Below are 14,763 nucleotides of genomic sequence, written 5' to 3' on the forward strand. Positions count from 1 at the left end.
CATTTTACATTTGTTTATTTTTGATTATTGATATGTCTAATAATATGTTTACTACTTCATTTTCCTTTTTATATTTTTCTAGTCACAACAACAAAATGGCTTCTTGCATGCTGATTACACAACAGGGACTTTGATTTAATGAACAAAATTTTTAAAGCACCAATAACATATTTATAAATTGAAAACATGTTCCTCTTACAACAGGTGTACAAAAACTCACACTGACCCTTTTAAGTTGTATGTAATTTTTAAAATCAAAATATGAATATCTTACCCGTTCTCCTTTAGTACCTCTGTCTCCAGGTCTGCCCGTGGCTCCCTGTGAAAATACAAAGAGAGAGAAATCCAAGAAATGAAGGTATCTCAGGACATAGACATTAGATATTTGGATTATATATAAATATAATTTATTATCTTTTATTTTTATTTTATTTTTTTGAATTTTTATCATTGAGGAGCCACCTGAATGGATCCAAAGGGTGATTTGTCAGATCTAGCAAACGTCCAGGCACATTTTTTATTTTTGGTCCATGAAGTTATCCCTCCATATATCCCCTACATATAGATGGCTAAATTGCACTATTTTTCATAGCAGCTCCCAAGCTGCATTAGTGCAATGGAATTATTTGGCTGCTTTAATGGCCCAACTTTTCCAGTTATTCAGTCGAGAGCAGAACAGAAAGAGCTCAGAGGATTTACAAATGACCATTTCCTCCCCAAACTCATCAAAGCCATGAACCTCTGGATCTCTCTTTCTCTTATACCTCTCTCTTCATCTCCTCTGAGAGGGCTCTCTAGAAAAACACCTCTCATTGTACTCCAAAACCACTCTTGCATTTCTCTCTCCCCTCACTTTCCCATCTATCTCAGCTCCTCTCTCGCATCATGGCTCCCACTAGCTCCTCGGGGAACATCTCGGTATCAAATTCTCTTGCTGGATTACAGCAGCCGAGCAAAAGAGAAACGCAATCTAGCCTGCGTTTCTAAAGCGGGCGGCACTTTGTGAAAGCATCCTCAACCATCTGCTTTCATCCAAACCCCCATCAATGTTGAACACTCTCTCTCCTCCTCTCTTTTCCCAGACTCCTGATGAGGAGAGTTTAAAGCCATCACCGTGCCCACTGAATTGTGTTTCCCTCAGCCCCTGCCATAAAGAGATGGAAAAGTATGAAACGGAGAGGATTGGGAAACTTCCTGCTAGATGGCACTGTTGCTCCACTGAAAGAGATAGGCAGCCATCCGTGAAAGAAGCAGGGAGGGGGGAAAGAAAAGAAAATAGAGGAAATCTCAGAGTGGTCCAACACCCGCAAACACGCAGTCGTGCTATTTCAGAAGATGGTGACGTGAATGAAAGCGAAAATAAAGCCAGTGAACTTCCTCCCGATGATCCGCACCCATTTGAACCTTGACTCATCCAGAGACGGTATAAAGTGGGAAAAGGTGAACTCCTCGTTGGTTTAATAGCAACCTTCTTGACTCATGGCTGCTCAGTTCTGGTTGAGCCAATCAAGCTAAACCAATAAAATGCAAGTTAGCTATAAATGTTTTTAACTGAAACGGTGTTAAGCATCATTGCTATACTGTTACAGTTTGTGTCAATATATTGAATTAGACTGTATTTTTATATTTGTTTTTATTTTATTTATTAGTTTTAGTTTATGTAAAACTAAACAAAAATGAGAAATGATAAAATAAAATATTTTATTTTTATTTCAAGTAACAATTTTTGTTTGAAATGATTTTAGTTTTATTTAACTATAATAAATATGAATTGAAAAAGTTGAAATAAAAAAATGTTGACTTAGAAGATAACTGAAGTAAAATAAGTACTAAAATTAATAAAACTGAAAAAAGACAAAAAAGCATATAACAAAATTACTAAAAATAAGAATGAAATGTGTATAAATAATTTTTTTTAACTAATTCAAAATATTAATAAGCATTGTAACAATCATAACATTGATTATTATAGCCATATGTTGTAGTTACAACATCAGCCATTAGAGGCAAACTGGGCCAGCTAACCATCGTAACCTTGTTGTAATGACTTCTGACTCCTGCACCTCATCCTCTGTTTGTTCTCACTCACCTCATTAAGATCTGCAGATGTTTGCTGTATTTACCATGTTTGTCTGTCTGTGACGGAGGACTATGTGAGTTTGTGTGTTCTCTGATGTGTCTGCTCACTGCTGTAAAGTGTAGAAGTGCGGTTTGTTACACAGTTCAGTTCTGCTGTAGATATGCGTTCTGTTGTGACAAGGCATCAGAGAATAAAACATTATTGGTTTGACGTGGCAAGGCTTTCGAAACTACAAACCCTGTTTGTAAGGGACATTTAATTAGTGATCACATGCATTATTCATGATTTAATGGCTCATGGGCAGGATTTGATCCACACTGTAGAGCAATAGCAGGGAGTAAGTGGTCTTATTATTTAAAATTTTCCAAGAATAATTACTGGTGTTGGGTTTTTATTTGCTTGGGAAAGAAAGAAATCGAGTGAGACAGAGATAAATGTAGACCAGCACAGATCCGAGTCTAACCCCTATCCCCTAACTTGCTGGCAAAATATTAGAGCACAAGTTATTACATGATGCATGTCTTAAAGTAAAAGTATTTTACTAACATTATCATACTAGACACAGAGTACAGCTAAACCCAAAGCTCTCTCATGCATAAACTGTATACAAACATACCGTATAGCCTGGAATTCCATCTTTTCCTGGCCTTCCCTGTGGAAGAGACAGAACATTCTCATCAGTCTTCACATTCAAAGCAACTCTGCATTGATCATAATTTCCATTTATAAATAGATGAGCCACAGTGAGCCCAATGAGCAGAAATGTTGAGATGCTATTAGAAAACCACTTTCATAATGTTCTTTCAGAAGTTTCACAGACGTAAAAATGGAAGCAATTTTTTTTTTATCACTTTTTTTGCAGTTGTGAGATATAATGTTGTAAATATGAAAAACAGATCAGAATGGTTGAGAATCAGATAATCTATACATTTATCCATACATTATTCTATCAATCCATCCTTACATCCATCCATCCATCATTCTATCCATCCATCATCCTCAAGGCTTAAATTTTGTTTTGGAAAATGGGTGGAATTCCCCCCCTTTTGGTGGGTCTTATTAGGGGGCCATTTACGCACAATTAATCAAACAATAAAAACTCAATTTTCCAGTTGCACACTCCCAGATGTGTGTGCGTGCACTTTGGGTGTGAGCTCACAGAAAGGTTTTTTTTTTTGAGCACTTCAATGTTTAAAATGTTAAGACTCAAAAGCATGTGCAAATTATACATTCCGTCATTTGTCCCGAGCGTCTTTTACGTTAAAATGTTTGTGGGATTTTCCTGCATTACAAGCGCAGAAACTGTGTGAATCAGTAGAATTATGCGCAATCCCATGACGAGATTCAAGCTGTGATTTTATCGTTCCATCCATCTCTAAAAAATGTAAAGTTTTCAAATTCTTGTGAAATGCCTTGTTTTATTTGGAAATAAATGCCAGCTTCTTTGCGATTTTGCTATAAACTGTAATGACATTCATATATTTTTAAGTGTGTCTACTACAGTACACACACTTCTTGGTGCTAGTAAACATCACATTACAAAAGTAAAATGTGATGCAAATACTACATGCACTTTGATGTAGTCTAGTCTGTACTTGTAGTGAAGTCGTGGCCTAATGGTTAGAGGGTTGGACTCCCAATCGAAGGGTTGTGGGTTCTAGTCTCGGGCCGGACGGAATTGTGGGTGGGGGGAGTGCATGTACAGTTCTCTCTCCACCTTCAATACCACTTCAATACCACGACTTAGGTGCCCTTGAGCAAGGCATCGAACCCCCAACTGCTCCCCGGGCGCCGCAGCATAAATGGCTGCCCACTGCTCCGGGTGTGTGCTCACAGTGTGTGTGTGTGTGTTCACTGCTCTGTGTGTGTGCATTTCGGATGGGTTAAATGCAGAGCACAAATTCTGAGTATGGGTCACCATACTTGGCTGAATGTCACTTCACTTTCACTAGTTAGTTTAGCGCATATTGTTCCACAAATGTTAAGTGAGAACAATTAGGACTCAAGCTGGATAAACTAGTAATAAATCACAAAATATCACCTGGAAGAAACAGGAATTCCTCCAGGAAATTCTGTGTATTCAAGGAAGTAGCTGAAGGCATTACTGCTGTACGAATAACAAAGCAATTATATGAGACCTGTACAGCGGCAGTACTCCGTCACTGAGACAGCCAATCAAGCATTTACCTCAGTGACTGCACTCATTACCACAGCACACATCAGCCGGGTTCAACACCACAGCACAGAGAAGAATATGAGGAGATTACTCTGTGCTATGAAGTGAGATATTACAGGCAAAAACTGTCACTGTGGTTTGAAGAGAACAATCTGACACAGAGCTCTGCTTTATGCTGCTATATCACACCAAATTTGTGTCAATCAGAGTAATTCAGCCAATCTAATCCTGTATAGTTCCTGTTTTGTAGTGTATCTGTAAGTTTGTTAACAGTGATTTGTTTAGCATTTTGGGATCTCTAATTAGAAACAGCCCAGACTCTGGGCCCTATCTTGCACCCAGCGCAATTGACTTTGTACACCGACGCATGTGTCATTCCTATTTTGCACCTGCGCAAAGCGCACTTTTCCCTCCACAGAAGCACGTCGCTAAACTAGTGAATGAACTTGCGCTCCCTGGGCGGTTCAGCGCAAAAAAGGAGGCGTGTTCCGGCGCAAACAATCCCTGGTGCTATTTTGCTGTTCCATTAAACAATTGCGCCACTGACCAGAAAAAACCTAGTCTAAAGTCAGTGGCGCGTTGCGCGTTGTTCATTATGCTATTTTAAGGGCGCATGCTTGACCATAGTGTATAGCGTAGACACGAAGATGTGAAAAAATAGGCATAAATCTAGCTTACAAATTATTGAGGCTAATTGTAGTAATTAAGGATCAGACATGTTTGAGGTCATATATGTATATAAGGACATCTGACAAATTGGTTTGTCCGTCAAGAACCAGGAAAAAAAATCGATGAAACAATTGTGGCTATTTCCTCCCACGCCTGTTTAACCGACGCTATTTTGGGTGGGTTTCTCCCATCCCCATACAACACAACTTCTCTGTCTTTCACTGCTCTTACAAGAACATCAGTCTCCTCGGCTGTGAACCGCTCCTGGCGTGCGCCTGGTAAATACGCCATAATAATAGCAATCCATAATGGAACTTGCGCACCTGCTTTTAAAGGGAATGTTGGATGACGCTCTGATTGGTTTATTTCACGTTACGCCCAAACCACACCTATGAATAATGAAGCTGCTTCAGACCAACCCATTTTAGATTTGCGCCGGGCGCAAGAGCCATTTATCCCGCCGGGAAAATAGCAACAGCGCCGAGACCCGCCCACAAACTAAATTGCGCTTCGCGCTTTGACACTTGCGTTTCAGATCGTTAAAATAGGGCCCTCTGACTCAAGCTATAGGCCAGTGAACAGAAATCAAGAATCAGAGGGAAAAAAAATAACAACAGAATGTGTAAGAAACTCTGAATCCACAGCGAGTCAGACTGTGAATCAATCAGCAGACTAATCAGTTAATTAATCAGTCTGGTCTGCAATTCAAGGATGGATCAAACCATGGATCAATCTGTTATAATATCAAAGATTTGAGAACAGAGGAAAGAAACAAATGAGAACCAAATGGTATTATAGAGGGTGCAGATCAAAGCCAGGTGCAGCATAAATAGAACAGGTAGATCCAGTGACCCCCCAGGGCCCACAAAGAGATCCACAGAAAATATGAGCAATTATTGAAAAAAAAATTGCAATTACACTATTACATTGACAGCTTCAGTTTCTGACTAAAAATTCCATAGTTTAATTCTCTTCAGGTTTTCTCTCTCTCTCTCTCTCTCTCTCTCTCTCTCTCTCTCTCTCTCTCTCTCTCTCTCTCTCTCTCTCTCTCTCTATATATATATATATATATATATATATATATATATATATATACACACATACATACACACTAACTGGCCACTTTATTAGGTATACCTTGCTAGTACCGGGTTGGATCCCCCTTGTTTTCAGAACTGCCTTAATTTTTCATGGTATAGATTCAAGAAGGTGTTGGAAACATTCTTCTGAGTTTTTGGTCCATATTGACATGATAGCATCACACAGTTAATGCAGATTTGTCGGTTGCACATCCATGATGCAAATCTCCTGTTCCACCCCATCCCAAAGCTGCTCTATTGAGATCTGGACTGTCATCTCATTGAGATCTGGACTGTCACTTTCAGCCTCTGTTTCCTGTTCTTAGCTGATAGGAGCATCACACGGTGTGTTCTTCTTCTGCTCTAGCACATCTGCTTCAGGGTTCAACGTGTTGTGCATTCAGAGATGGTATTCTGCATACCTTGGTTGTAAGGAGCGGTTATTTGAGTTACTGTTGCCTTTATATCATCTCTAACCATTCTGCCAATTCTCCTCTGACCTCTGACATCAAAAAGGCATTTTCATCCACACAACTATCGTTTACTGAATATTTTCTATTTTTGGACCGAAAACCATTCCACGTTCAAAGTCACTTAAATCACCTTTCTTTCCCATTCTGACGCTCGGTTTGAACTTCAGCAAGTCGTCTTCACCACATCTAGATGACTAAATGCATGGAGTTGCTGCCATGTGATTGGCTGATTAGCAATTTATGTTAATGAGCAATTCAACAGGTGTACCTAATGAAGTGGCCGGTGAGTGTATATATACAAATACACACACTATTATATTTCCATTATTATGAGTGTTGTTGTTTTATATATATATATATATATATATATATATATATATATATATATATATATATATATACACACACACACACACACACACACACATTATTATATTATTAATATGAGTGTTGTTTCTCTCTCTCTCTCTCTTTCTATATATATATATATATATATATATATATATATATATATATATATATATATATATATATATATATATATATATATATATATATATATATGTTGTTGTTGTTCTTAAAACAATAAATAACTAAATACATTTCCAGAATATATTTTAACAACAATGTGCATATAGGTTTATTCTATTTACTCTCTCTCTGTCTCTCTCTCTCTATAAAATACATTTTTAACTGGGTAACAGGGTAATGAAAATATACAAAAGCATTTATATTTTAATATGTTCTTCACAAGAGGATTATGATATTTGGGGGTCCTATCATAAAGAGGATTGAAAACACATGCTTTAGACTACAGGCAGGTGTTCATTACTGTACACTGCAGATTACAGGTGTAGTGAATGCTACAAATGCTTACAGGGAATCCAGGAGGCCCTTCAGGTCCAGGGAAGCCAGTCTCTCCCACAGGCCCTCGTTCTCCCTGTGTGGAAAGTGGGACACCGTCAGTCTCACATTATCCAGTTGCCAAAACCTGCTGTATGATTGACAGCTGCTAACAAGCAACAAAGCAAATCTCACCGGCTCTCCAGGGATCCCTGACTCACCACGCAGACCAGGCTTTCCCTATCAGTTACAGGAAAAGGAAGAAGAGAGTTAGACCTCAAACCTGATGTCCATCTAAACCACCTGAAGGCTGGAAACATGGCTAAAACATCCACTACTTTTATCTAAAAATTCATATGTCACTAAACCATACCATACCAAAATACCACGTGAACTGCTGAATTAAATATGCTTATCCAACTCAACTAAAAAGAAGATATCAGTTATTCTTTAGCCAAGTATTGTACATGTCAGAGACAGAAGTATATCTTCTAGTTTATAATATACTGTAGGGTTGCATCAATACAAATAAGCTGGTAATAAATAAATAAAACATAAAATAGAATAAAAAACACTAGAAAATAAATGAACACTGGGAAATAAATAAAACACTAGAAAATAAATTATTATAAACTAGTACATAAAGTATAAATTTCTATAAAATAGTAAATAAAGAATAAACAGATAAAAAAAGAAAATAATTAAAATGTGAATTTAATGTATAGAGTGAAAACTGGATATTTATTTTGAGGTTAGCTAAAGATTACATTTAATAGTGTTATTAATTTAAATATAGATGACGGCAAAGGTAAACTAAACATAAAAATATTGAAAACAAGCATAAACGATCTTAATAATCTCTTAATAATGTATTTTGCTTCAGCATATATTCATTCACATAAATTAGTCTGAGATCAAACCATAACTGAACTCCCAATTGAAAATCCTTATTCTAGTAGAAGGCTGGCACTTCATAAATGTACTTTATTTAATAAAACAGTGTTTTCACGACAATTGTTGTCATTAATATTGTGAAAATTGTGACTACGGTGAAGGCTGAAGGGGTGGCAGGTCATCTGCTGTGCTTTGTGCTATTTACTTACTTATAATAAATAGTTTTATGTGTTGTAGAGTGATTTGAAAGCAGGGAAATAACAACAGAATAACTTACAATAGGGCCAGGAACACCAGGTGGACCAGGTAGGCCAGGATCACCCTTCAAACACACAAACATACACACGTAAGGTGACGAATCTACTGCAGAAGCACCTGAGAACATCTTTTCTTTCTGTTCTCCAAACCAACTGTGCTTGACATGTCCTCCAAAATCATTCTCTGAGTATCTCTGTGTGTGTGTGAGTTGCTCTATTTCCTCCATATGCGCTCTGTTGGCTTTAGGAATTAATGAGCTGCTTTTAAGTTTTGGGGCACAGCAAGCAAATAAACAGCTTGAGATCAGGCAGCCTCGTGGCTGTTGTGGAGTCGACGAGCTCACAAAATGCTGCGACTACATCTTGACAAGTCCTTCCTGAGAAGAGTGGGCGAGTTTGATGCCGCTCAAAGGAGGAAGCTGCTCTGGCAGACAGACGAAAGAGAGTCTCCATGCACCAGCGCTCTAATACGTGCTGGAGGAAACAGTTTGCGGGGGGGTGGTTGGGTCTGGACCATTCTACGGGCTCGATTTAATGAAGCCTATTATATCTACCCTCTCTAGTATTCTCATATTCATGGTCTTTCTTTTGAATTCTCTAGTGATTTGACTAAGCACTGCGTTGAAATTAGAATACTAACAATGCTTGAATCAGTTATGAATGTCTATCCACCATCCTCCATCTCTCTCTCTGTCTGTCAAACACACACACACACACACACACACACACACACACACGTACACACCAAAACTGCAATGTCATGTCAAATCGTGAAGGTACAGAGTGGAACGGCTGGCTGAGCTGGTGAAAGCTGTGTGTAATCTGGGACACTCAGACAGGGTGAGAGAGCGTCCAGTGACACGATTCATTTAAATGCACTTACCTTAGCACCTGGCATCCCCTCTAGACCTGGTAATCCCATCAGCCCCGGCTCACCCTGGAATAAAAGAAACACATTCCAGCTCAGCACGGACACCTTCATGTGTGAAAGTCTGTGTATGTGTGTTAGAGTTGAGGAGAGAGTGAGTAAAAGTGGCAGTGCAACTAACTTCACTATATTTTTCAATGCAAATTGAAGAATTTTGGATTGAAAATGTAGTTGTTTAAAGAGAAGTGCACAAATGGTAATTTTGAGTAAACAAATACGGACTCAAATTTTTCTCAAAATTCCAAAAACAAAAAACAGTTTTTTTTTTTTTTTAGCCCTGTGGACTTTTAGAAATGTAACGGCAATTTTCATCACAGTGTAATTTTCAATGCATCTCAAATGTTCTATTTACATTAAACATAATTAAAATGTAGAAAATAATTAATAAAATATTAAAATAAATATTAAAGCAAATTTTTTGTATTGTAAAAAGACAAACGCACACACACGTGTATGTATGTATGTATGTGTATACATACATATATATATATATATATATATATATATATATATATATATATATATATATATATATATATATAAAAAGTTTTTCATATTAAAATATACAGTAAATAAGACTAACATAAATTATAAATATTATTACAGTTAAAAGTAACTGTTTTCTACTTTAAAATATTTTAATATGTAATTTTTTCACAACTTTTATATGTACATTTTTTCATGAATTTTACAATGCGTTGCATGATCCAGCATTTTCACACAAATATTAAAATGGTTCATTTTTACTTTTCATTTATAATTGAATAGTTTCAAAATGTAATATTTATATATATTTTTATGATGGATTAGCTGGATATTCTGAAAATTGGATTTTCTGGCTCTGGGACAAAAGTAAAACAATCAAATCTATACATATGGCATTTGAAAAGCAGTAAAGCTAAATGACGAAAGCATGGTAAAAAGTTTCAGAGTCAAATTTAATGTTACCTTCAAACACACACACACATACACACACACACACACACACACACACACACACACATATAAGAATTAAACACATATATAATAAAAATCAACCCTTGGGCCATAAAAGTAGCCAAAGTTTAAATAAGTACTCTTAAAAGATTATATCACAGCAATGGTTTGGAGTAGAAAAAATGATATCTTTAGAAAGCTGTGTCTTTCCTGTTTGCTTCAGTGGAACTCAAAATGTATTTCCAGGTCAACTGATGGAGCAGATCACAACAGCGTAGCTACCAGACTGGTTGTGTAATGTATTTTAGCAGCTCAACAAACACCAAATGCCATTTTTCCAGCATGTCACTGATTATTTCAATTAAAACCCACATATTTATCTTCATCCTGACAAGTGCGGCAAGTTGACTCTAATTCTGTCGCATTACCTTCCTGACAAAGCATTTACTTTCCTCCTTCCATTTTCATTTATCCTGCCGTGTTAATAAATCATACGCACTTTGCCGCAAACAGAGAAGCTCATAATTCATCACAAGTGATTGGCCGCTTCTCCACACTGAAGCCGTCCACGGAGTGCTGAAAAATGCATCGTATATTACATTCGTCACATGGCTCAGTCGCTATTGACGAAAGGTAGCATGCGCCATGTTAACGTTCCCCGCAACCGAAACGGATTGTGGCAGTAATTGTCGCACATGTAGACTGCTGTGTATAACAGAGCGCAGACCTACATGGGACCAGAAAGAGGATTGACTGGAGACAGATGGGGGCAATTCTAGTGCGGTGCCGGAGACTGCTGGGACCATTTATTCAAATGTCAAATTAGCATGCCCCTGAAAAATCATTTTGCAAAGAAAGAAACAATAAAAATATCAAAATTGCACCCGAGAGAACAGGAAGTGCCCGCTTTTTGGCTGCTGTAGCTGCATTGTTGCTATTGTAGGGATCTGTCTGGTGTTTCGTGCATGTGTTTTTGTTGGAGACTGTGCATGTACTGCGTTCCCCAAATCTCCCAAAGGCAGAAAAATATGCAGCGACAATTTGATTTAGGCGCCGTTCCTGATCACTTCTTTTGTTGTTGAGAATGCTGTGTGACTAAACTGTCATGGTCGGCTGCTCGCGGGCTACTTCCGAGCCAGGAGCTGTGATTAATGGAGACCAGCCAGAAAGCAAGTGCTGGTCAGACCTGTTTCCCTCAAATCTATAGACATAGAAAGACAGAAGACCATTGAATACAAATCACAGAGACGCAAAACTCACCATCCTTCCTTCATCTCCTTTGGGCCCCTGGAAGTCAAAAGCACAAAATTAGCCTGTGAGACTGACCTTATTTTACCTTACTGCTATGTGTGCTATCAATTAATCCAATCTGTGTAATTAGCTGGATGATATCTGCTTAGAATTGCTGTCAAACAGTAACACAATCAAGTGACTGTCAAATAAAAGACCCACAAGGGAATTATGCTGACAGATTTCTGTTCCAAAGCTGAGTTAGCTGTCAGTCTAACAGGGTAGAGCACAACTCAGAATTTAAGAATTGGATCGTTTGCATTGCATATGTGAATTTGAATTAAACTGACAACATACCCCAGGAAGTTTAATGGGTATGACAGGAAGTAGAATTTAGTGGGTTGTAATTCAAAGAAATTTGAATCACAGAAGAAAGGAAGGCTAGGAAGTTTACAATAAACCATTGCATCATGTAATTAACAATTCACATTTAGAATACATTTTTACTCGAGTGATTAGAAATATTAACTCAGTTCAGTATGATTTATTCAGCCAACTCAGAGATTATAATTTTGCAACAGAGCACCACAAAATGTCCACTACAATGTTATCAGATAAATATTTGACATCATTTGAATCTACTGATTATATAATTGTGTTAAGATGTTGAGGTATTTTGGGAAATGTTTTGGGAGGGGTTCTTCCAACACAGTTAAACAAATAATGATATCATGAATTAATATATATTCGATGAATATATAGGGCCCTATCTTGCACCCAGCGCAATTGACTTTGTACACCGACGCATGTGTCATTCCTATTTTGCACCCGCGCAAAGCGCGCTTTTCCCTCCACAGAAGCACGCCGCTAAACTAGTGAATGAACTTGCGCTCCCCGGGCGGTTCAGCGCAAAAAAGGAGGCGTGTTCCGGCGCAAACAATCCCTGGTGCTATTTTGCTGTTCCATTAAACAATTGCGCCACTGACCAGAAAAAACCTAGTCTAAAGTCAGTGGCGCGTTGCGCGTTGTTCATTATGCTATTTTAAGGGCGCAAGCTTGACCATAATGTAGGCTATACAACGCGCATACACTTTGCTCATGTAATCTACACAGATGCAACAGTTATTTTTGCAAATCATAAATTGTTACACTAAAAAAATATTAACACATGAGATGACGGAAATCATTGTGAAATCTTGCTTACAAATTATTCAGGCTAATTGTAGTAATTAAGGATCAGACCTGTTTGCCCGATAGTGGCAAGACATATATATATATATAAGGACATCTGACAAATTTGTTTGTCCGTCAAGAACCAGGAAAAAATAAATCGATGAAACAATTGTGGCTATTTCCTCCCACGCCTGTTTAACCGACGCTATTTTGGGTGGGTTTCTCCCATCCCCATCCCCATACAACACAACTTCTCTGTCTTTCACTGCTCTTACAAGAACATCAGTCTCCTCGGCTGTGAACCGCTCCTGGCGTGCGCCTGGTAAATACGCCATAATAATAGCAATCCATAATGGAACTTGCGCACCTGCTTTTAAAGGGAATGTTGGATGACGCTCCGATTGGTTTATTTCACGTTACGCCCAAACCACACCTATGAATAATGAAGCTACTTCAGACCAACCCATTTTAGATTTGCGCCGGGCGCAAGAGCCATTTATCCCGCCGGGAAAATAGCAACAGCGCCGAGACCCGCCCACAAAGTTACTTGCGCTTCGCGCTTTGACACTTGCGTTTCAGATCGTTAAAATAGGGCCCATACTACGTATTGTAATTTTAATTTCAGCAAATAGAACTAAAAAGAAGCTGAATGAGAAAAAAAATTCAAAACTTTATTATTCACATTTAAACGCATAATACAAAAGCTGCCCTTAAAAACATACATTTTTTTTTTCTGTATTAATTCATAATTCCACTTCCACTGACAAATGTCTTCATTCAAATAAGACTACAAGAATGTAACATGTAACAACGGCTTCATTAACTATTTTAGTTTGGTCATGCCTTTCTCTTTTTTTTTCTTAGCTGAAACGTGGGCTGTAGGTTAAGTTAAATTAAAATTTGAGAACTTGAATTACAATTCTGAATACCCATTGGCTGACCCAATTATTTAAATACAGTACCTCAATTCAAATTCAGCAAATTAAATAGCTTTTTCAAGGCATCTTTAACTGAATTCTGAATGGTGCTCTATCTATCTAAGAATTTAAGGCATGATGTGTGCTGTGAATGTGTCACTGTTTATGCCTATGTAGAGTTTCAAACCAAGGTTTGATGCTTAGGATGCTCCCTTCGTAGACCATACTTAGTGATGAAGCATGCTAGGTTCAGCAACAAAGCCAAACAGAGCTGCATTAGACATAAAATAAAAACACTAAAGTAAATTGAAGCAAATTGAACCAGTTTTTTCAGTTCAAGAGTGCCTCCAATTTTCCTTATTTCCCCCAATAAAATGAGATTAAATACTAAATTCAAAAGATCATTTTACCCTTTAGCACACAAGAGAGCTAATATATCATGACTCTGTGCTAACACAACCCTATGACATGATCCGCTCTTCCAGTCACAAGCCTCTTGATTGTTCAAATGAAGTTCAATTGAATTTTAAGTGTGCTTTGTCTGAGTGTGGTCTTCTCCAGCTGCGGCACATTAACAGGAGGTGCCACGTCCCACTTAGAACAAGTTCAGTTGAGGATAAACCGAAACAAAGCATCCCCAGGGACTTGTAAGCAACTCCTTGAGTCTATCGCAGTAAGGAGGGAGATTGGAGAGTGTCCTCTTTCAGACCTACTGATAAGGTTTTAGCATTTCCAGAGTTCTGGGCGGTCTGGTAAAGATGGCCCAGGAGGGAATACACTCTTGTTCTTCATGGAAAGGAAGGACACATTACATACAGACTAGATAAGTGTGCGTGTTACTGTGTTGATAAGCTAATCGGATGATTCCACTAGGGCAGAAAGCTCTTTTATACATATTTCTCTCTCTTTTTTTCCTGTAAAAGCGCTGCATTTCAGTTACCCCTTCTTTACAAGCTACTTTGTTGAGTATGTGTGATGGGTTTGTTTTGACCTCCTCCCTGTGGGCTACTTTCATTGTCTGGGTTTCAGATTTTTGTCTGTGTGGCCGTGATCCGTCCTTCAATTCATGCTGTGTAAACCTCTTGAAATCAGTGGCGAAACCGAATAC

The 14,763-nt window shown here is 38.0% G+C and overlaps 1 protein-coding gene across 2 annotated transcripts in view; it reads right to left on the bottom strand.

Moving 5' to 3' along the window:
* The window catches only part of LOC128025990 (collagen alpha-1(XIX) chain), a 132,684-nt gene that overhangs the window by 13,089 nt on the left and 104,832 nt on the right, over nt 1–14,763 (bottom strand). For both annotated transcript variants that reach the window (XM_052612643.1, XM_052612642.1), the window contains 7 exons: nt 11,596–11,622; nt 9,355–9,408; nt 8,492–8,536; nt 7,516–7,560; nt 7,355–7,417; nt 2,697–2,732; nt 275–319 (listed from right to left, as the gene is read on the bottom strand). In XM_052612643.1, coding sequence (XP_052468603.1) covers nt 275–319; nt 2,697–2,732; nt 7,355–7,417; nt 7,516–7,560; nt 8,492–8,536; nt 9,355–9,408; nt 11,596–11,622 — 315 coding nt within the window. The remainder of the gene's footprint in view (nt 1–274; nt 320–2,696; nt 2,733–7,354; nt 7,418–7,515; nt 7,561–8,491; nt 8,537–9,354; nt 9,409–11,595; nt 11,623–14,763) is intronic.

Source organism: Carassius gibelio, chromosome A13 (genome assembly GCF_023724105.1).
Source record: "Carassius gibelio isolate Cgi1373 ecotype wild population from Czech Republic chromosome A13, carGib1.2-hapl.c, whole genome shotgun sequence".
Classification (NCBI taxonomy): domain Eukaryota; kingdom Metazoa; phylum Chordata; class Actinopteri; order Cypriniformes; family Cyprinidae; genus Carassius; species Carassius gibelio.